At 44.8% G+C, this 24,279-nt stretch overlaps 1 protein-coding gene across 13 annotated transcripts in view; it reads right to left on the reverse strand.

The window, feature by feature from the left end:
- Nucleotides 1-781: 781 nt before the first annotated feature.
- Nucleotides 782-24,279, reverse strand: part of LOC121540186 (disabled homolog 1) — an 84,143-nt gene continuing 60,645 nt past the window's right edge. For 4 of the 13 annotated variants that reach the window (XM_041848858.1, XM_041848862.2, XM_041848856.2 and 1 more), the window contains 10 exons: nt 22,304-22,357; nt 20,603-20,689; nt 17,440-17,502; nt 17,202-17,298; nt 16,603-16,836; nt 16,328-16,500; nt 15,980-16,190; nt 7,378-7,547; nt 5,826-5,928; nt 782-2,484 (listed from right to left, as the gene is read on the reverse strand). In XM_041848858.1, the coding sequence (XP_041704792.1) occupies nt 5,848-5,928; nt 7,378-7,547; nt 15,980-16,190; nt 16,328-16,500; nt 16,603-16,836; nt 17,202-17,298; nt 17,440-17,502; nt 20,603-20,689; nt 22,304-22,357 (1,170 nt within the window). In that variant the 3' untranslated portion in view covers nt 782-2,484; nt 5,826-5,847. The remainder of the gene's footprint in view (nt 2,485-5,825; nt 5,929-7,377; nt 7,548-15,979; nt 16,191-16,327; nt 16,501-16,602; nt 16,837-17,201; nt 17,299-17,439; nt 17,503-20,602; nt 20,690-22,303; nt 22,358-24,279) is intronic. The other 9 variants (XM_041848866.2, XM_041848864.2, XM_041848869.2 and 6 more) reach the window with 7 other exon arrangements.

Here is a 24,279-nt window from a genome sequence, read left to right on the forward strand (position 1 = left end):
TCAGGGATGAATGGTTTGGTTGTAGGTTTGAAGTCAGGTTGGAATTCTCTCTCTCGCGCTCATAGAAATATTCACGCGCACATCGCAGAAACGGTCGGTCTAGTTAAACTGGTCCTTCAGTGTCGAGAGCGCAAGGCAGTTCAACGCAACGTGTATGATTAACTGTCTGACAGCTTTCATCCAACAGGAATGTTGTCCGGCATGCAGTGTATGTGTGTGTGTGTGTGTCATTCCTCGCAGCTGGTGCCATAGAATCGCGATTGTTTTCCAACCACAATGAAATAGGCTATTACAGTTTAGCCATTTGACAAATGTTAGGCAGAGGTAAATGACACCGACGTGATATCTTATATCCTATTGCTGTGTGTGCCTATGTAGGCCTATGCCCATGTTGCCTATAGCGAGCTATATTACGTCTTCCAGACAAACAGAGACAGTGAAAAAAGACAGCTTGAGGAGTCTGTCAGCATTCCAAGAACAGGTGTATTTAAACTGCATTCAGAAGACACAAACCATACAAGATACAGAAACACACAGATTTAAATGGATGTGTAAAAACTTGGGACATAATAATAGGTTATGTGTACTTAATATGGCTAGTTAGAGAAACATACAGTACATGTGTACTGTAGGATATTATTCATACAATTAGTCTACTAAACCCTCATTAAAGCCATCCTATGTTGACAGATAGGTGTCACTGTCTGTCAGGCAGGTGAGAGAAGACAAAGAGATGAGGTACAGACACGCCACACGCACAGTGATCACCCGGACCCAGCTGTCATTGGGATGTGTTTAATAGGAACAGTAATACATGGTGGAGACGTAAATCAACAGAAAATAATAGTCTTCTAAAAATCCACTGTAGAATGCTGTTGTATTCATAAAGATAAAAATAATGTGTCAATTTACATTAAGAAACCGTTATCTGAGGTAAGGTTAAAATATGTCTAGAAATGTTACGTAATCAAACAGCATGTTTCCCTTTTAGTCCACTTCCTCATCTTCTTCACATTCTTCTTCTATTGTCCAAACGTCGTTATTAATCAGGTGTCAGTCCAGAGCGGTCTAATTACACAGAGACTCTGGCCATAAAATAGGGAGTCATTGGCATCACAGTTGATGTAGTACTAGCAGAGACAGACGGGCGGATAGACCGGCAGACAGACGGACATGGAGACAGAGACAAGCAAGGTTAGGGGCCGATGACAGACAGACAGCTGTAGGGAGTGTCTGGTGTAGTTGTGATGATGGGTAAGGCTCCTGTCCCTCAGACTGAGAGATTATATGAAGCACAGACGGGATGATGGTATGACTGTAAGAGGTTACAGGGCTCATGGATATTGATCAATAAAAGACTGCAGTAGAGACAAGGTCTGAGTTAGGGAAAGACACTTATAGGATCATACACCGAACAACATCAGGGGTTGAGAGAGCAACAGAAACCTGGACAGACAGACAGAGGAGATGTTGGTATTGCTTGATACCTTCTGATTGCATAACTGAAGCCTGCCTATTTTATGGCACAGAAGTCCTGCAGACAGAATTATCATTGTTGTTGTTAGTATTATTATTATTTACTAAATTAGTTTGGCAAACCAACGATCAGGTCTCTTAAAGCCATGTGACTGTGCAACTCCAGTAGAGCTGACAGTAGAGCGTCTTGATGGACTTATAAAATAAAAACTCAATTTCCCTTTGTCTGTTTTTAATCCATATTGTACAAAAGCTATTATAGAGAATGAGCAGTTCAATCACAGAATCAGTTTGTTTGGCAACATCCATCCGAAGGCGGGGGTACCCGGTAATTTGGCAATGTTTGTCCATGCCAGGCGGTGCCGGTTAGGCTGGCAACATCCATGCCCCGCTGAGTCCATTCACTCTGAAGCCTTCCCTCTGAATCTGTCTGAGAAGAGACATTTGGCAAAACACTGTGTGTGTGTGTGTGTGTGCGTGTGTGTGTGTGTGTGAGCAGCTCCCAGAGAGTCTGTTTCTGCATAGTCATCCAGCAGACGCTCACATGAAGGTGAAACACCCAAACAGCCAATCAGATCCCAATAAACCGGCTAATCAGAAATAAGGATCCCAGCATACCATTCCTGGCTTGTCCCACAGGATCCACTCGCTACAGACACTAATTTTGTCCATGTCTGATAACGCTGTGTGTGTGTTAGGAAGGGAGACAATGCTTGGCCCCGTCCCCTTTTGGCAGCATAGTCTCTAGCAACGTTTGATGGAGGGAGAGAGAGAGAGAGACAGAGAGATGAAAGGAATGAATGAAAGGAGAGTAGAGGGAGTAGATGGAGTGTTCCATCCTTGTTAGAGGGGAGGCCAGGCTGCTGCTTGAGAGGAGTAACACACACACATCAGGTTGGTTGGTCAGCGTTGGTTGGTCAGTCCAGTGTTCAGTGTGTCTCTTTATTTCTTCCCTTTGTTGACCTGGGCGTAGAGAGGATCCTTCCCCTGCAGACAGAGATCCTTCCCCTGGTGACAGACAGAGAGGAGGTACTGTTAGCTTGTTAGCATTACCATGACCCACTTGGTATGAACCAGACCTGGGTTTCAAATACTTTATTTGTGCCTGTTTGAGCTTGCCTGGCTTATCAAACCAGTATACAAGTCCCAAAACCGCAAACCCTACCCATGTGGCACTCCAGGTAGACTCAAGCAAACGCTAAAAGTATATGTATTTGGACCCGGGTCTGGCCAGGTCCTCTTCTGCCTACCTACTCCCTAGAGCAGGGTTCTTCAATTCCGGTCCTGGAGGGCCGAAACACCTCTGTTTTTCATCCTCTCCTTCTAATCAGGGGCTAATTCAGACCTGGGACACCAGGTGAGTGCAATTAACTACCAGGTAGAAATAAAAAACAGAAGTGTTTCGGCCCTCCAGGACCGGAATTGAAGAACCCTGCCCTAGAGTCTCAAATCCCAACTTCAACACATGCAGTTCCTGTTGTCAACACCAGAGGACAGTATCACCCTGCTACAGACAGAGAGAACAGCCATGTTGCTGGGTCGAGTGTATTGTTGTATGCATAGTTAGAGCGTTAGTGATGGAAGAAATCAATACAGTTACATATCGGGATATTCTTTTTGACAATATATCGTATCGTAATGTTTTAACAATACCGCAATATAACTTTTGCTCTAGTTGGCTGTACCTGCACCAAAACTCCATTATTTTTCCTTAATAGCTTGTTCTCCATCTTCTTTTTAAATAGGGAGCCAATTTGTTTTCAGAACTTCCATTTCCATGACTGATCAACACTCGTTTTCTCATGGCTCTCTCTTGTCTCTCTGCAGCAGACATATGGTTAGCAATACGTTTGGACCATGGAATCACATTAAAATCACAGTATTGAATAGCAATACATATCGTATTGGCACCTAAGTATCGCAATAATATTGTATCGTGAGGTCCCTGGCAATTCCAAGGCCATACAATATATGTGTGTGTGTGTGTGTGTGTGTGTGTGTGTGTGTGTGTGTCTGACTGGGAGTTATTATGACTCAAGTCTGCCTCCCTCCTACAGCAGTGTGTGTGTACGGGCGTGCATGTGAAAGTGTGTACGTGCGCGCATGTGTGTTTATGTGGGAGACTTGAATGGGAGAATATATCCCAGCAGGTTTGATGGAGGAGAGTGGTGATTGGGTTTAGGATTCTTCATGGGATTTCATTAATGTAAATGAATAGCAGCCAGTCATTAGTGGTGGCAGCCCAGTATCAGTGATGAAAACACTGTCATTACATAGTTCCCTGTGTGTGGGCCTTACTGACACCCCTATCCTTACACACACAGTTCTATAAGCAGCTTCATTGTGTCAGAGATCATGTAAAGCCACTGCCATTGGTGGAAAGTCTCTCAATGCAAAACATTCCGTTAACCTGATAGGCATTCTAGGATATATACATTTTACGTCCCATTATATACCATAAAATATACTAGGGCTGTGACGGTACCAGTATCGCAATATTTATTCCATGGCAAAGATGTAGCTACAGTGAGGGAAAAAAGTACATTTAGCAGACGCTCTTATCCAGAGCGACTTACAGGAGCAATTAGGGTTAAGTGCCTTGCTCAAGGGCACATCGACAGATTTTTTCACCTAGTCGGCTCGGGGATTAGAACCAGCAACCTTTCGGTTACTGGCACAACGCTCTTAAACACTAAGATACCTGCCCGCCCAGGTAGTAGCTTAGTTGATCCCCTGCTGATTTTGTACGTTTGCCCACTGACAAAGACATGATCAGTCTATAATTTTAATGGTAGGTTTATTTGAACAGTGAGAGACAGAATAACAACAACAAAATCCAGAAAAACGCATGTCAAAAATTTTATGAATTGATTTGCATTTTAATGAGGGAAATAAGTATTTGACCCCTCTGCAAAACATGACTTAATACTTGGTGGCAAAACCCTTGTTGGCAATCACAGAGGTCAGACGTTTCTTGTAGTTGGCCACCAGGTTTGCACACATCTCAAGAGGGATTTTGTCCCATAATGTTTCCACCTCCATGTTTGACGGTGGGGATGGTGTTCTTGGGGTCATAGGCAGCATTCCTCCTCCTCCAAACACGGCGAGTTGAGTTGATGCCAAAGAGCTCGATTTTGGTCTCATCTGACCACAACACTTTCACCCAGTTCTCCTCTGAATCATTCAGATGTTCATTGGCAAACTTCAGACGGGCCTGTATATGTGCTTTCTTGAGCAGGGGGACCTTGCGGGCGCTGCAGGATTTCAGTCCTTCATGGCGTAGTGCGTTACCAATAGTTTTCTTGGTGACTATGGTCCCAGCTGCCTTGAGATCATTGACAAGATCCTCCCGTGTAGTTCTGTGCTGATTCCTCACCATTCTCATGATCATTGCAACTCCACGAGGTGAGATCTTGCATGGAGCCCCAGGCCAAGGGAGATTGACAGTTCTTTTGTGTTTCTTCCATTTGCGAATAATCGCACCAACTGTTGTCACCTTCTCACCAAGCTGCTTGGCGATGGTCTTGTAGCCCATTCCAGCCTTGTGTAGGTCTACAATCTTGTCCCTGACATCCTTGGGGAACTCTTTGGTCTTGGCCATGGTGGAGAGTTTGGAATCTGATTGATTGATTGCTTTTGTGGACAGGTGTCTTTTATACAGGTAACAAACTGAGATTAGGAGCACTCCCTTTAAGAGTGTGCTCCTAATCTCAGCTCGTTACCTGTATAAAAGACACGTGGGAGCCAGAAATCGTTCTGATTGAGAGTGGGTCAAATACTTATTTCCCTCATTAAAATGCAAATCAATTTATAACATTTTTGACATGTGTTTTTCTGGATTTTGTTGTTATTATTCTGTCTCTCACTGTTCAAATAAACCTACCATTAAAATGATAGACTGATCATTTCTTTGTCAGTGGGCAAACTTACAAAATCAGTAGGGGATCAAATACTTTTTTCCCTCACTGTATGCATGACAAACACAACACAATATCATGACAGCATGGCCATGCACATTAAGGAAGTCATCAGATTGTTTTTAAATACACACACTGCAGTAATACTCACACACCTCTGGTGGCTATAGGGAGAGCAAACAAAGAGACACAACAAGACAACACACACACACACGCAGGTGCAGAACCACACAACAGGACCACAGGCAGTCAGACACATCATGCCATCATCCGAGCAAGCAGCAGGCAGGATGAGAGAAGGGAGAGATTAAAAGGGAAGACTGGAGAGAGAGAGTAGAGCGGGTGAACTGAAGATCAGAAAAGGTGTGCTTGCAACAGTCAGGCTGACAGCAAGCTGAGGAAGGAGGGGAGGAAGGAGGGAAAGAGACCTACCAAGCACCCAGCCAGCATCTATCTAGCTGTCGGCAGGTGGACTGGTCTGGGCTGGACTAGAACCTGCTGTCTCACTGGGACACGGAGACCCAGACCCACACGCCTGGAGAGAGGGATGGAGGGAGGAGAGGAGAGGAGAGGAGAGGAGAGGAGAGGAGAGGAGAGGAGAGGAGAGGAGAGGAGAGGAGAGGAGAGGAGAGGAGAGGAGAGGAGAGGAGAGGGAAGAGCAGGGAAGTAAGGGAAGATAGAAAAAGAGAAAAAGGTGAAAGCAGGATAATAAAATAGGAGAATACTGACAGCAAAGGGACAGAGTAGCAGTGTACTAAAGGAGAGAAAGGATGGACACACCCACACACACTGAGCTGTTATAAAAGTCCCCTCTACTGATTCCTGAAAAACTTCATCTCTTTACAATAACTCCCTCACCACAGAGTGGGAGGCTGTTTCTCTCTCTCTGTTCCTCTCTCTCTCCCTGTCTCTCTCTCTCTTTCTCTCCCACCCCCCTCTCTCTCTCCCTTTCTCTCTCTCTTTCTCTCCGCCCTCTCGCAATATGGAAAAATATCTGGATCCCCCTGGTTCAGCTGAGTTACACCTCTGTCAGAGAGCAAGAGAGAGAGAGAGAGAGAGAGGAGAGGGGGAGATACTTTGGAATTAACGGTCTACAGAATCAATGGTAGAAGGCATAGCTTCCAATTCAGTTCTTTCACCATTGTCAGGTTGGTGACTCCAGTGCTTTCATTCAAAATAGTCTCCTCCCATTCCTCTCTCTCTAAGTATCTCTTGCTCACTGCCCTGTTTCTGTACCTATCATTCTCTCTCTACCTCCATCTGTGTCTCTCTCTCTCTCTCTCTCTCTCTCTCTCTCTCTCTCTCTCTCTCTCTCTCTCTCTCTCTCTCTCTCTCTCTCTCTCTCTCTCTCTCTCTCTCTCTCTCTCTCTCTCTCTCTCTCTCTCTCTCTCTCTCTCTCTCTCTCTCTCTCTCTCTCTCTCTCTCTCTCTCTCTCTCTCTCTCTCTCTCTCTCTCTCTCTCTCTCTCTCTCTCTCTCATAGATTAGGTGAATAATAAATATTAATTGACCTAGAAAAGACCCTAGGGGTTTTTCTCTAATATAGTTGAATAATAACATGGTGCTACAGATCAGATGATGTATGGAGCCACCTGCTAACATTAATAACATCTTAATGATCTATCTGACACTTCAAGCAGCTAATTTAATGCTTTACTGGCCACACGCACACACACACGCGCACACACACACACACACACACACACACACACACACACACACACACACACACACACACACACACACACACACACACACACACACACACACACACACACACACACACACACACACACACACACACACACACACACACACACACACACACACACACACACACACACACACACTGGCCAGCTATGAGAGTGGCCAATCAGAGAGAGTAATTACCTGGCCCACTGTGCTGCTACACAGCCTATTCATCAACAGATCTAAATACATACACACACACTCCGGGCATGCACGCACACACACACAGGCACTCACCGCATCCTCCTCTCCACTGCGACTGGGGCTGCCCTCCACCTCGCCGAACGAGTCATCTGTGGGGGGGTCGGTGGCGTCTGTGGGGGGGTCACTGATGTGGTCAATGTGGTCACTAACGTGAGACGGCGACGATTTAGACGGAGAACTCTGTCTGGGGGCCGGGGTCGGAGCTGGGGGAGGAGAGGGGGACAGCGACTGTCTCTATTTCATTTTATTGATGATGATCGTGATTTATTTCATTTCTGCAGCTAAAAGATTACAGGTTTTTTTCAATTGCTAACATGCATTGGTCAAAACTGAAGTCACATTGTCTTCACACAGTCAGCGAAACAGAAGTGTATGTGGACCAAACTGTGAATCATTTTTCATTGCTTTCACACAAAATGCATTCAATGACCACATTCTCCGAAATCGATGAACTCTTTTCTCATTCATACTCCACCACCTGCAAAACTATATATTTGCAGCACGTTTTCAAATGCTAACACACTGTTTCCAAAACTGTTAAAAACTGCAAATTTCGTGCATTTCTGCAGTAACCAGATTGATACATATAGGAAATCTCTGCAGAATATTTCATCATTCCAAACACAGCTGATTGCAATTTCAGCTGAAAGCCTACCCAAGTGTCCTGCTTTTAGTCTCGTTACCAAACAGACAGAAGCGGACGGCTTCGGAATGTTTGGAAACATGGATCAAGGAAGACAGGTTGGTGGGGAAAGAAGAGTGGTGTTACGGATACAGGTATCCTGTGTCTTTTTGTGTTTTTCCTCTCCTTCTGCCCTAATCACAGGTGTCCTGTATGTTCCTGATTGGTGGTCGTTGGGGGGGTCTGCTGATTGCTAAGGTGGACCAATCAGTGAACATTCCTCTGCATTGCACCACCTGTTGCTGGTTTTTCAATCACACATCCCATTGTTTAAAAGCCGGTCAGTTGTGTTTGGTAACTTAGAGAGACTATTTCCGTATGTGAGTATGGATACTGTGGTGTCCTGTGTTTTGTGTACTCACTCATTTGCTGGTTACTCTGTTTGGTAACTTTGTGTGTTTCTGGGAAAAGGGGAATTTAAGCAAGTTGCCCTTGGCCGTACATTACCCGTAGGAAGAAATCTGTCTAAAAACACTAGTTAGACCTGAGCGGACCACCCACTGTACTTTTGTATGATTAGCAGTAGCTTAGCGGTTCTTGAGGCAGGCAAGATCAGTTTAGGGGTGTTTTACACTATTGTTTCATTTCTTGGGTCCTGCTCAGCCCTTTTTCCTAAACCTTTACCGTGTGTTTAAAAATAAACTTTTTATGTTTGACGGTAGTTTATGGTTGTCGTGTAGTTTTTGTCCTCACTGTTCCATGTCATCATTCTAATTTGCATGAATTATGTTACGGGTCTCTTCTCCATCCACCCTAGACGTTTAAAGCCACGGGGTTCGTAACATAATGTGGGGGTTCGTCTGGGATTATTCTCATTGATACCCATGCTACTCATGCAAATTAGTTAGTGTCTGGTTCAGTGTTGAGCTTGGCAGCTGTAACTACCTGTTTTTTTTGTGTGTTCAGTATTCGACGGCTCGTGTTGCTAGTTTAGGATGGCTACTTTTGAGTTGGATGCATTTTTGGAAAACCCTACGTGGGAGGTTTTTGAGAATTGCCGTAGAGTGGATCTACAGGCTTTGGCTGACCACTTTTCTGCACCCATATCAAGGGTTTTAGTGAAAGCCGAAGTGAGGAAAGCAGTGTTAGAGATATTGTTGAACGAGCGAGTGCTTGAGTTACCGCTGCCTGAGTCTGCTGCTCCTGTAGGGGATGTGGTTGCTGCTCCTGTAAGCCCATCAGTGTCTGAGGACGAGGCTAAGGCTCCAGCCACATTGCCCCGTTATGACCCACTCTCCCCACTGACTGACAGTGATGCCAGGATGGATGTCCGCTCGACACGGCTCCAAATGGAGGCGGAAGAGCGGGCACAAATCAGGCTAGACAAGCTGGAAACGCGTAGGCTTGATCAGGAACTGGAGACGCGTAAGATGGAACTGGAGACGCGTAGGCTTGATCAAGAACTGGAGACGCGTAAACTAGAGGCAGACGAGTTTGTGTTGACGCATAAGAGCGTGTTTTCGGCTCGTACGGAGGGCAGGGCTGCGGAGTTGCTAACTTTTAGTCCTAGTCGACCAGCAGTACATCCAGCACGCCCAAAAGATGTGCGTCACTGTTTCTATTGTCATAAGGTGGGACATATGGTTAATGATTGCTTTCTGCTAAAACGCAAACAGGGGATGCCTCAGCACGCCAGGCCGCCAACGGGTGTTGGGCTGATTCGTACGGTTGTAAGGCCGGAATCAAGACAGAGGCCTCATAGTGAATGTGGTTTGAAAGTCCCTGTCCCAGATCACAGTTATGAACCGTTCATTTTTGAGGGGTTTGTTTCTATATCAGATGACGAAGCGTCTCAGCGTCCAGTTAGAATCCTCAGAGATACTGGTGCGGCGCAGTCGTTCATACTATCTGATGTGTTGCCCTTGTCCAATAATACATATTGTGGTTCCAGTGTGTTAGAACAAGGAATTGAAATGGGATTTGTCCCAGTGCCATTGCACTTTGTGAACGTACACTCTGAGTTAGTCAGTGGAGTGTTCAGAGTTGGCGTACGTCCTATGTTACCAGTAAAAGGTGTGACATTTATAATGGGCAACGATATTGCCGGAGGAAAGGTGATACCCGTATTGGAGGTATTGGATAAAAGTGACCAGTCTCTCTCCGAGGAGCTGGCACAGGGTTATCCAGATGTGTTCCCCGCTTGTGCTGTCACACGTGCTCAAGCACGACAAGTGGGTGAAGTGATAGATTTGTCGAACACGGTTCTATTCAGAGAGTGTGACCCAGAGGATAGTTCGGGTGCTACCTCTGGTAAGCTGGTGCAGTCTGACCAACAGTCCAGAGAAAGGAAGAAGGATGTGGAACTTGTTGCTGAGGCAATACAGTTACCAGTCACTCGTGAGCAGCTGATCGCTAACCAAAAGGTTGACATTAGCCTGGCTAAATGTTTTTCTAATGTTGTCTCAGAGGAGGAGCTAAAGAAGAAAAACATGGCATACTTCATTGATGGTAATCTCCTCATGCGTAAATGGACATCCCATGTTGACGCTGGCGGAGATTGGAATGCTGTTTACCAAATAGTGATTCCTACAGCCTTTCGACAAAATGTTTTATCCCTCGCTCATGATCACCAGTGGTCCGGACATCTGGGAGTCACCAAGACTTATGATCGAGTTTTGCGACATTTCTTTTGGCCTGGTTTAAAACAAGATGTGACTCAGTTCTGTCGGACTTGCCACACCTGTCAAGTAACTGGGAAACCGAACCAGGTTATTTCCCCCGCGCCTCTTTGTCCCATACCGGCCATAGGTGAACCATTCGAACATGTGATGGTTGATTGTGTTGGACCATTACCAAAGACAAAATCTGGTAACCAGTTTATGTTGACGATTATGTGTGTGGCCACCAGGTACCCAGAGGCCATTCCTCTGCGAAGGATTACTGCTCCGGTGGTGAGTAAAGCGTTGATCAAATTCTTCTCAACTTTTGGGTTACCTAAGGTGATACAAACTGATCAGGGTACGAATTTCCTTTCTAAACTTTTCAAACAAGTGTTAAAATCCTTGTCAGTTACACACCGTATGTCAAGCGCATATCACCCAGAGTCTCAGGGTGCGCTTGAACGTTGGCATCAGACACTGAAGTCTATGCTCCGTAAATATTGCTTGGAATCTGAGAAGGATTGGGATGAGGGAGTTCCTCTAGTTTTGTTTGCTGTCCGTGAGACAGTACAGGAATCCCTAGGGTTCAGCCCAGCTGAACTGGTGTTTGGACACACCATGAGAGGACCTATGAAAGTCCTTAAGGATCAGTTTTTGTCACAAGAGTTGTGTGTGAAAGAAAATGTGTTGGACTACGTTAGTCGCTTTCGTGAGCGCCTACATGGTGCCTGTGCTCTAGCAAAGGAAGCGCTGTCTTCCTCACAGAAACGGATGAAACGACACTATGACACACAGGCTGTTTCTCGTTCACTGCAGCCAGGTGACCAAGTTCTTGTATTGTTGCCTTTGCCAGGAGCGTCATTGTCAGCACGTTTCTCTGGTCCTTATGTCATTGAAAAGAAACTAAGTGAAACTGACTACGTGATACAGACTCCTGATAGAAAACGCCAATCTCGTGTGTGCCACGTTAACATGTTGAAGACATACCACACCAGACCCGTCACTCAGATAGACAGTCCAGAGAAACTGGCCGAGTCGGCTGTCTCTATGGCTGCTACGGCTGTAGTGGGAGGTCATGTTAATGATGTGGACGGAGATGGTTTGGAGTTGCGCAATACTCAGCAGCAGTGTGCTAGATTGCCCAATTCAGAGATGCTGCTGTCTCTCCCGTCAAGCCTGATTCATTTAACGGGCGGACAGTCAGATGATATTATGAGACTATTACACAGCTTTCCATGTCTTTTTAATGATGTTCCTACATGCACAAATGTGTTAGAACATGACATTAACGTTGGAAACGCTGCACCTATCAAGCAACATGCTTATCGTGTCAACGTCTCTAAAAGAAAGATAATGAGGGATGAGGTCGGTTATTTGCTGGAGAATAACCTGGCTATGCCAAGTTCAAGTCCTTGGAGTTCTCCGTGCATTCTGGTTCCTAAACCTGATGGGACATCCAGATTATGTACGGACTATCGGAAGGTCAATGCTGTCACAGTGCCCGACTCGTTCCCGTTACCCAGACTGGATGACTGTATTGATACTGTTGGTGCTGCTACTTATGTAACCAAACTAGATCTTCTAAAAGGTTACTGGCAGGTGCCGTTAACCTCACGTGCCTCCGACATCTCTGCCTTTGTGACCCCAGATCACTTCCTACAATATGCTGTCATGGCATTTGGGATGCGGAACGCACCAGCCACTTTCCACGCCTGGTTAACACAGTATTGGCTGGAGTTCCTGATTGTAGTGCTTACCTTGATGATCTGGTAATTTATTCAACTGAGTGGTCTGATCATGTTAACACTCTAAGGGTAGTGTGTGAACATCTAGCAGCCGCTTCTCTAACCCTGAACTTAGCAAAGTGCAAGTTTGGGAAGGCCACTGTTACTTATCTTGGTAAACAGGTCGGCCATGGTCAGGTGCGCCCTCTAGATGCCAAGGTCTCAGCTATAAATGCATTTCCCGCACCTACCACCAGAAGAGAGCTACGCCGCTTTTTAGGGATGGTTGGCTACTACCGTAGTTTCTGTAAAAATGTCTCTGCGGTAGTTGCTCCATTAACGGATTTGCTCAGTCCGGCGAGAAAATTTGTATGGTCTGAAGATTGTCGTACTGCTTTCAACACTGCTAAAGCACTCTTATGTAGTACTCCTGTTCTTGCTGCGCCAGATTTTGACTGACCGTTTAAACTGGAGGTAGATGCAAGTGCCAGAGGTGCTGGTGCTGTTCTACTGCAGCAGGACCAGAGTGGAGTGGACCATCCTGTCTGTTATTTTTCACGGAAATTTAACAAATGTCAGACAAACTATTCCACCATTGAACAAGAAGCTCTAGCTTTGTTGTTAGCTCTGCAGTACTTTGAAGTTTATGTTGGTTCCAGTGCATTACCAGTGATAGTGTATACTGACCATAACCCCTTAGTTTTTCTCCATCGGATGTACAACCAGAACCAACGCCTTATGCGTTGGGCACTTGTCGTGCAAAATTATATAATTTGGAGATCCGCCACAAAAAGGGGTTGGATAATGTGTTGGCAGATGCTTTGTCTCGTGTTTAAAGATCTAGTTTTTTTTTGTTATCCCGTCAGGATGCTGTTGATCTTTGAATTTTGGGTGTTGTGATGGTACGTGTATCGCAAACCATTGTGGTTTGCTCTTTTAAGGGTGGGAGTGTTACGGATACAGGTATCCTGTGTCTTTTTGTGTTTTTCCTCTCCTTCTGCCCTAATCACAGGTGTCCTGTATGTTCCTGGTTACTCTGTTTGATAACTTTGTTAGAGACTATTTCCGTATGTGAGTATGGATACTGTGGTGTTTTGTGTACTCACTCATTTGCTGGTTACTCTGTTTGGTAACTTTGTGTGTTTCTGGGAAAAGGGGAATTTAAGCAAGTTGCCCTTGGGCGTACATTACCCGTAGGAAGAAATCTGTCTAAAAACACTAGTTAGACCTGAGCGGACCACCCACTGTACTTTTGTATGATTAGCAGTAGCTTAGCGGTTCTTGAGGCAGGCAAGATCAGTTTAGGGGTGTTTTACACTATTGTTTCATTTCTTGGGTCCTGCTCAGCCCTTTTTCCCAAACCTTTACCGTGTGTTTAAAAATAAACCTTTTATGTTTGACGGTAGTTTATGGTTGTCGTGTAGTTTTTGTCCTCACTGTTCCATGTCATCATTCTAATTTGCATGAATTATGTTACGGGTCTCTTCTCCATCCACCCTAGACGTTTAAAGCCACGGGGTTCGTAACAAGTGGCATGGAGAGGAAGAATGCATGGAGGACAAAGGAGAGGAAGAGCAAGAGCGGTTGTCTCTGATGAGATAAGGGCCACAATTATTATTGTAATCCATGGTCTCTCTTTGAGAGAGGCCGGTTTAAGGGTGCAACCAAATCTGCAGCGTTCAACAGTTGCATCAATAGTACAGATTTTCCGGCAAAACAACAGGTGAGATGTGCATCCTTCAATGATAATTGAACTACATATTACAGTACAATACAGTATGTTCACATTATTGTACTGACATTTTGAAATATATTGATTGTTTTGTGTTTTTCAGTAGAATCCAAAGGTTGCCTCCCACAGGAGGGAGAGCCAGAATATTATCAGATGCGCAGGAAATTGCCATTGTTGACATGGTAATTGGCAACAATGCAATAAAACTGTGGGCAGACAATATCACTTTCGGGAATGTGAATACAGTCAGCACAACGACAATTGCCAGAGTCCTAGAGAAACATAAAATAAGGATAAAGCAGTTGTACACCGTACCCTTTGAGAGAAACGGTGAACGTGTGAAAGAACTCCGGTATCAATATGTCCAGGTAAGATGTCTGTTCAATAACCAAACAGGGTACATACACAGCTATGTATAATGTAAAGTACTGTAAAACTGTGGATTTACTGTATTTTAGAGAGTAATGGAGATGGAAGCCAGGCAAACTGCACATACATTCATCTTTGTGGATGAAGCTGGATTCAACCTGGCAAAAAAACACAGCCGGGGAAGAAATGTGATTGGACAGAGAATAACCGTGGATGTCCCAGGCCAGAGAGGAGCTAATTTCACAATGTGTGCAGCACTGTCCAATGATGGTTTGTGTTACACAAACCACTCATTGGCCCCTACAATACAGAGAGGCTCATTTATTTTCTGGATGACCTGCATAATCGACTTGTGCCAGTGGAAGAGAGAGGGGCAAGAAACTCCTCTACCTTCGTTGTTGTGTGGGATAATGTGGCATTCCACCACTCTGCTGCAGTCACAGACTGGTTTGCTGCACATCCCAGAATGTCAGTACTATTCCTGCCTCCATACTCCCCCTTCTTAAACCCCATAGAGGAGTTCTTCTCTGCGTGGAGGTGGAAGGTTTATGACCACCATCCACATGACCAGATGTCCTTACTGGATGCTATGAATGCAGGGTGTGGAGACACTTCTCCTGAAGACTGCCAGGGTTGGATTAGACATTCCAGAAGATACTTTCCAAGATGCATGGCCAGAGAAGAAATAAGATGTGATGTTGATGAGAACTAGTGGCCAAATGCAGGAGAGGGGGAGAACTAGAACCCTCACAGTACTCTACAGTATGAGTGATTATACTATACATGTTGTTGATTATTATTTTTTAAATTATTATTGCAGTCCTGGAATTTCAGGAATTAGTTTTTTGTTTAAACTTTTTATTTTTCACAAGTAAATTACTATATATATATATATATATATATATATATAATTTTTTTTTAAGATATAGAAAATATAAAGGCTATTGAAGCAAATTGCTGCATTTCTGAATCATTATTGTTACATATACTTTAGTACAGTCAATAAAGTGAAAAGGTGTTATTCTTATTCTATAATGAAATACTGATTTATGTGAAAAACCATTCAAACTTCAAAGAGAAAAGTTAATCATTTATGTAATGCTCCCTGTTGTTAGTGTTTTTTAGGTCAGTGAGTTATGAGTGACAATGTATGCTTTCTGAGTGAGAATTGTTGCCAGTGTTGTGGTCGAACAAGCTTATTTTGAGACATGTATGAAGTGTTTTGGTGGTTTAGTGAGTTTTGGAGGTGAGATTAACTGTTTGGCCAAGATGCATGTTGGTAATGCAGACTGTGTGAAGAGTTTTGAAAAAGTGGCTTCAGTATTGACCGATGCTTGTTAGCAATTGAAAAAAACTGTAATTGCAGTAACACATACAATAAAACAAATTACAATTGATAAAATGAGATACAGTATGTAAAAAAGACTGGGAGTTGAGACAAACATGGAGGTCGAATGGTCTGAGGGGTGGAGGGAACTTCCAAACAGAGAGTTATCTCATATACAACCAGCCAGGAGTATGTACATACGTGAGTTAGTGGAGGGCGTGGTAGAGGTGACAGGTGTGAGGTTGAGCTGAGAGATGTCAAAGTCGTCACAGTCGTCTGTATCGGTGGCGGTCCCCACGCGGCTGAAATAGGAACTGAAGGCCTCCGAGGTCCCTGCTAGACATTGGTGCTGGTCCCCCATCTTAGCTGGCATGGCAGGGGGCTTTGCTAGCTGGAAGTCCTTAAACATCTCCTACAGAAAGAGCAGAAGATGTTAAAGACAGACTATGTAAGATGTTGGCCAATAAAAAGCTATTGTATAGAGCTTGTGTGTCTTGGCCAGGCCATTTGTTTGGTTTAAATAAAATCAATGGAATAAAATGATCTTACCTTGCTCATCTTCTGCCGCTGCCTCTCTGCATGCTGTGGACTGGAGGCTGATGAGGGGGCAGGGTTAGAGGCAGCGCCAGCAGATGATAGGCTGTCGCAGGGTTGATTAACAGGGAGGAACATGGTAGGCAGAGACCCTGGCTGGGCTGGGAGGTAGGCTGTAGCAGGGAACCCTAGATACAGGAAAATACACTTTAGTGTGTGTGTGCGCGCGCATGCATCTCTGTGTGTGTGCATACATGTATGTGCATGCGTGTGTGTGCGTACATACCTACATGTCTGTGTCTGTGTGTATATACCTGCTCCCGTCATAGCGGCCCACTGCTGCTGTGTAGCAGGGAAGAGGTTGGCCTGGCCCCAGATGAGAGGCTGGCCTCCAGGTAGGACCTGGGCCACAGGGAGGGACTGACCCAGGGGGGACTGGACCCCGAACAGAGGACCTGCCTGGGCAGCAAATGCCTGCTGGGACCACACCTGACCTGGAGGTACCGCTCCCATCGTCACATAACCTAGACACAGAGAGGAGAAGAGCGAGTTATACACATGCACATGGCATGGACACACACAGAGTACCCCATGTACCACTGCAGTAGTGACCTACTATAGCCTGTAGTTAATGTTGTGTCTTAATGGTTCTGCTGAACTATTATCATTACATCCACGATGAGCCTCAGTCATATCATGTACAGACCTATTCAGACAGTCACACAGACTCATGAAACTGTACAGACTCACTATAACTCTCAGACTCATCTCTTCTCAGAGCTGCTTGTTCCAGCTCTGCTCCAAAGAGGAGAGGAGAGGACAGAATAAGAGAGGAGAAGAGAGGGGAGAGGAGAGAAGAAGAGAGTATAGGGGAGGGGAGAGTTCCTACCTGAGGGTACGGAGGCGGGGTTGAAGGGGGTGAAGAGTTCCGTGGGGGGCTGCAGGCCCAGAGAGGGGTCCAGGGTGTTGTCTGGAGAGGCAGGGGTCTGAGGGAGGAGAGTGGAGAGGAACAAGTTAAAACTACTTCACACCTTCAGGGGAGCCAAACAGACACACACACAACACAGTTGTCTACCTACAGCCAGATCAAAGGTCAGGAGAGAGCGAGGGTGGGGGGGTGTACTCACCGAAGGGGAGTAGATGTCCGGGAGTGTAGAGATGTCTCCGAAGAGCTCTAATTGGTTGATATTCTGCCAATCAGAAAGAGAGTTCACAGCCGTCAGACATCATGCTACAATAGAAACGTCAGTGTTGCATGTCAACACACATTACGAAAACACAGAACACGCAACATGCCAAACGCGACCTGGTACCTACCTCTGGTGGGCACAGTGACATCATCAAACTGAGCCACAGGGAAAGAGCCAGGGGTGGTTAGGTGATGATGTCATGAATTAATGGAGTGATATGATTGGTGGAGGTGACATACAGTACCTACCTGATCCAAGTTACCCTAATCCACAGATCTCCATATACTCTCATATCTCTCTTCCTTTAACTTCAATCTCTCTATATATGTCTCTCTTTCTTCAAAATCCCTCCATTTCATATCTCTCTAACATCTCTCATCACATATTTTCTAGCATTAATAAGGTATTTAGCCCTGTGGAGACATGGTCAGAGATTAGCATAAATCAGAGATAGGGCCAATCAGAGCCATATACAGTGGGGGAAAAAAGTATTTAGTCAGCCACCAATTGTGCAAGTTCTCCCACTTAAAAAGATGAGAGAGGCCTGTAATTTTCATCATAGGTACACGTCAACTATGACAGACAAAATGAGGGGAAAAAATCCAGAAAATCACATTGTAGGATTTTTAATGAATTTATTTGCAAATTATGGTGGAAAATAAGTATTTGGTCAATAACAAAAGTTTCTCAATACTTTATTATATACCCTTTGTTGGCAATGACACAGGTCAAACGTTTTCTGTAAGTCTTCACAAGGTTTTCACACACTGTTGCTGTTATTTTGGCCCATTCCTCAATGCAGATCTCCTCTAAAGCAGTGATGTTTTGGGGCTGTCGCTGGGCAACACGGACGTTCAACTCCCTCCAAAGATTTTCTATGGGGTTGAGATCTGGAAACTGGCTAGGCCACTCCAGGACCTTGAAATGCTTCTCACCACTCCTTTGTTGCCCGGGCGGTGTGTTTGGGATCATTGTCATGCTGAAAGACCCAGCCAGGTTTCATCTTCAATGCCCTTGCTGATGGAAGGAGGTTTTCACTCAGAATCTCACAATACATGGCCCCATTCATTCTTTCCTTTACACGGATCAGTCGTCCTGGTCCCTTTGCAGAAAAACAGCTCCAAAGCATGATGTTTCCACCCCCATGCTTCACAGTAGGTATGGTGTTCTTTGGATGCAACTCAGCATTCTTTGTCCTCCAAACACTACGAGTTGAGTTTTTACCAAAAAGTTCTATTTTGGTTTCATCTGACATTCTCCCAATCCTCTTCTGGATCATCCAAATGCACTCTAGCAAACTTCAGACGGGCCTGGACATGTACTGGCTTAAGCAGGGGGACACGTCTGGCACTGCAGGATTTGAGTCTCTGGCGGCGTAGTGTGTTACTGATGGTAGGCTTTGTTACTTTGGTCCCAGCTCTCTGCAGGTCATTCACTAGGTCCCCCCGTGTGGTTCTGGGATTTTTGCTCACCGTTCTTGTGATCATTTTGACCCCACGGGGTGAGATCTTGCGTGGAGCCCCAGATCAAGGGAGATTATCAGTGGTCTTGTATGTCTTCCATTTCCTAATAATTGCTCCCACAGTTGATTTCTTCAAACCAAGCTGCTTACCTATTGCAGATTCAGTCTTCCCAGCCTGGTGCAGGTCTACAATTTTGTTTCTGGTGTCCTTTGACAGCTCTTTGGTCTTGGCCATAATGGAGTTTGGAGTGTGACTGTTTGAGGTTGTGGACAGGTGTCTTTTATACTGATAACAAGTTCAAACAGGTGCCATTAATACAGGTAACGAGTGGAGGACAGAGGAGCCTCTTAAAGAAGAAGTTACAGGTCTGTGAGAGTTAGAAATCTTGCTTGTTTGTAGGTGACCAAATACTTATTTTCCACCATAATTTGCAAATAAATTCATTAAAGATCCTACAATGTGATTTTCTGGAGAAAAAAAATCTCAATTTGTCTGTCATAGTTGACGTGTACCTATGATGAAAATTACAGGCCTCTCTCATCTTTTTAAGTGGGAGAACTTGCACAATTGGTGGCTGACTAAATACTTTTCCCCCCACTGTATAGAGCTAGATCTATCTCCAGTATTCTGCTGCATAGGGCTCTGGGGATCATGTCTGCACAGACGCTTCTTAGAATATCTACTTTCTGGCTCCACTAGTTAAACTAATAGGTCACACAGACCATGGCGCTCTTATTATATTCTAAAGCTTAAAGTGTCTATCTATCAGATAATGGATCAGAAAGAGCGTGTCATTTCTTGCCATACAGCTGAACTGAGTGTTTCTGCTGTTAGTGAGAGAGGAGGAGAGAGGAGGAGTTATGTACATACTGTTACTGACAACACTCACAGTCCGAGGGAGATACTGTATATAGTATACTGTACACTGACACTACCCTGTCTTTCTTTTAACCCTGAACTTACTGACACCTATGGCTGATAGTGTTAGTCTGAATCTCCCGGAGCTGAGGGAGGGTCACTTCTGACCTCTGTGGTCGGTCAGTGTGGTCACTGTAGTGTGTTACTAAAATAAATAACAGGGTGCCATTTGGGACGAAGCCTGGGTCAGTACTGAGCTGATTATATCCTCTGTGTTATTAATGAGCTGTGAGGAGTGAGTCAGACCCTCTCTGTTGGACAGGATGACCAAAGCTTGACCCCTCCCCCTCCTCGCATCCCTCCATCCCTCTCTGACCTGACCACCTCCCTCTCTCTCCGACTTCTCCATCTGTCTGATGTAGATTTGACCTTTATGTCAGCTCTCAAGGCCCTCCCTCTCTCCCCCTCCCCCTCTCTGAAATCAATCAGATACTGAAGTTTTTACATTCATTAGTAGCAGCAGAGGTCACAAACATTCATTACTAAATTACTTAAATATCTTAATATACACTACCAGTCAAAAGTTTGGACACCTACTCATTCAAGGATTTTTCTTTATTTTTAGAATAATAGTGAAGACATCAAAACTATGCAGTAACACATATGGAATCATGTATTAACCCAAAAAGTGTTAAACAAATCAAAATATATTTTATATTTGAGATTCTTCAAATAGCCACCCTTTGCGTTGATGGCCAGTCCTTCATAATGCACCTTACCTGTGGTGTCCATACACTGTCCATATCCATGAGATCTATCAGAGACTGTTGTTGTTGTTGTTGTTGTTGGTGACCATTTTGAGCATTCTGCACAGTCACATGAGATGGAGAATGGTGGGATGAGATGGAAACACAGACACAGAAATGATGTATCACACACTCAAACAATAACAGACATATGGAGACAGGGTGAGTTGAGGTGGAGGGATGGAACATTACATGTAGGTACTTTTACTGTTCACACACTTTCACACACACACAGAGCTCATCACATCCGATTCCTGCCCTCCTCTTTCCTCCATCTCTCTCTCTCTGCCCATCCCTTGCTCCTTATCACTGCGACAACCACCTATCAATTAGCGGTCTCCAAGGAAACAGTAATTAGCATAGGCATGTGTTTGCATACAATTAACGCAGCCCCCTTAATTAACACCCACCTCCCTGATCTCCTGCTGTCTCGCTGAACATACACACACACACCGCATGCATGGACACACACACACTAGCCCACTTGTGCTTCACTGCCAGATGACAATAGGCTGCCCTCTTTTGGGTCAGGGCCAGGGAATGAGCCAGGTTAAATCAATAGACTGTGTAAACTCGCACAGGGTCAAGGACTCCGGAGATTGAAGTAGTCACGTGTGTGTGTGTTTTACGTGTGTGTTCTTTATGTGTGTGTGTTTTACGTGTGTGTGTGTGTATATGTGTGTGTGCGTGTGTGTGTTCGAGCGTGCGTTTGTATGTGTGTGCCTTTGTGTGTGTGTGTGTGTTTTATTCTTATTGGTTAATAGCATTGAGAGACAGAAGGTGACAGTCTAAATAACAGTGGAGCATATGGTTTCGACAGAGGTGCCAGACCCTACTGGCTATAGTACAGTATTACAACACCTACAGATACACACAGGCCTGGTAAGCACAGAGAAAAGCCGTTAAGCGTCAGTGTTGTGGTGTGGTACAGGAGAGCAGTAGGGCTGTGGGATCTCACTAGTATACATACTATAAGCCTCTTAGCACTGCTGGGATAATACAGAAACACAGGACAGAACTGACTGCCACAATCCACACCATCTGATTACGACTATACAATGTGTGTGTGTTCTGTAGTTTGAGCTAGGAGAGCCCAGTGGAAGTACAGGGGGAACAGTGAGCAGGGCAGATTTTGACAACGAGACGCCCTCCCTACTGTTAGGATCTTTGATTTTTAGACATGTGTGGAGTAGCAGGTGCAGAATAGCTACTATAGTGTGGTTATGAGGATGGAGTTATTAGCTAGTGAAACAGAGAGATGTTTAACTACCATGTTTAATAAGATCATAAAGGAGATGGACAGTTATGGTGCATCCTGACAACGGTCAAGGTCAACTGGAATGACACACACACACAGGTGTGTACATGCACATACACACGCTCTCTCCCTCTTACCAATCTCTTTCTTTCTAGTATTGTCAGTCCATGCATGTTTGTTCGTTCACCAGCAGACCACAGCCAGCCATGCATCACCAAGACACCACACTGCATGCAATGCACATGCCACCTGCCACCACACTGCATGCAACCAGCACCAAGCATAGAGCAAGCCCCACCCACTCCAATTCACATACACAGCGACTCCACCCACACTACCACAAAGCCACAGCAGAGGATATCCACGGGTAACACCATAGCACCAAGGGGGGGACAGGCACACACAGCTGGACTCACTGGGTGTCTCTTGGGGACGTCATATACCCCCTCCTTCTGTTGACTGGTCGGAACCTGGACAACCAACCAATCACCACATTACAGCCCACCAACCACACATTAGCTTTTGTTAATATGACAACCTTCATTTAATGTACCAGAAAGTACCAATTGTAGGAAATAGCAAAGCAATACAAGACTATAAAATAAAGCCTTACTGGACAGCCAAATGTAGACTAAAGCCTGTACATTGTCAGGACTAACGGAAAACATTAACTGAGAATGAATTGTTTCTTATACAGTCGTGGTCAAAAGTTTTGAGAATGACACAAATATTAATTTTCACAAAGTCTGCTGCCTCAGGTTTTATGATGGCAATTTGCATATACTCCAGAATGTTATGAAGAGTGTTCAGATTAATTGCAATTAATTGCAAAGTCCCTCTTTGCCATGAAAATGAACTTAATCCCCCAAAAACATTTCCATTGCATTTCAGCCCTGCCACAATAGGACCAGCTGACATCATGTCAGTGACTCCCTCGTTAACACAGGTGAGAGTGTTGACGAGGACAAGAATGGAGAACACTCTGTCATGCTGATTGAGTTAGAATAACAGACTGGAAGCTTTAAAAGGAGGGTGGTGCTTGAAATCATTGTTCTTCCTCTGTTAACCATGGTTACCTGCAAGGAAACACGTGCTGTCATCATTGGTTTGCACAAAAAGGGCTTCACAGGCAAGGATATTGCTGCTAGTAAGATTGCACCTAAATCAACCATTTATCGGATCATCAAGAACTTCAAAGAGATAGTTTCAATTGTTGTGAAGAAGGCTTCAGGGCGCCCAAGAAAGTCCAGCATGAGCCAGGACCGTCTCCTAAAGTTGATTCAGCTGTGGGATCGGGGCACCACCAGTGCAGAGCTTGCTCAGGAATGGCAGCAGGCAGGTGTGAGTGCATCTGCACACACAGTGAGGCGAAGACTTTTGAAGGATGGCCTGGTGTCAAGAAGGGCAGCGAGGAAGACAAGGTGAGCGCTACCATCAGTCCTGTGTCATGCCAACAGTAAAGCATCCTGAGACCATTCATGTGTGGGGTTGCTTCTCAGCCAAGGGAGTGGGCTCACTCACAATTTTGCCTAAGAAGACAGCCATGAATAAAGAATGGTACCAACACATCCTCCGAGAGCAACTTCTCCCAACCATCCAAGAACAGTTTGGTGACGTACAATGCCTTTTCCAGCATGATGGAGCACCTTGCCATAAGGCAAAGTGATAACTAAGTGGCTCGGGGAACAAAACATCGACATTTTGGGTCCATGGCCAGGAAACTCCCCAGACCTTAATCCCATTGAGAACTTGTGGTCAATCCTCAAGAGGCGGGTGGACAAACAAAAATCCACAAATTCTGACAAACTCCAAGCATTGATTATGCAAGAATGGGCTGCCATCAGTCAGGATGTGGCCCAGAAGTTAATTGACAGCATGCCAGGGCGGATTGCAGAGGTCTTGAAAAAGAAGGGTCAACACTGCAAATATTGACTCTTTGCATAAACTTGATTTAATTGTCAATAAAAGCCTTTGACACTTATGGAATGCTTGTAATTATACATCAGTATACCATAGTAACATCTGATAAAAATATCTAAAAACACTGAAGCAGCAAACCTAGTGAAGACCAATACTTGTGTCATTCTCAAAACTTTTGACCACGACTGTAGCTTGCATCTGAGTGTGTGTCTATGTGTCTGTCTATGCTCGTGCATGTGTGTGAGAGTGATGTAATCTGTATTAAAATCTATGAGTTGAGGCTTCATTCAGAGTCATCTGTGGACTATCAGCCTGATGTGTGAGCAGTTCTCCCTCTCTCCCCCCGTCCTCTCTCTCTCCATCTCCCTCTCGCTCTCCAATATAGACTGGATCAATGTGGTATTATCACAGCGAGAGACATGTAATAAACTTGTCTGTCTGTGGTTATGGCTCAAATGACACCATATTCCTT

Source organism: Coregonus clupeaformis, chromosome 26 (assembly GCF_020615455.1).
Source record: "Coregonus clupeaformis isolate EN_2021a chromosome 26, ASM2061545v1, whole genome shotgun sequence".
NCBI classification, from domain to species: domain Eukaryota; kingdom Metazoa; phylum Chordata; class Actinopteri; order Salmoniformes; family Salmonidae; genus Coregonus; species Coregonus clupeaformis.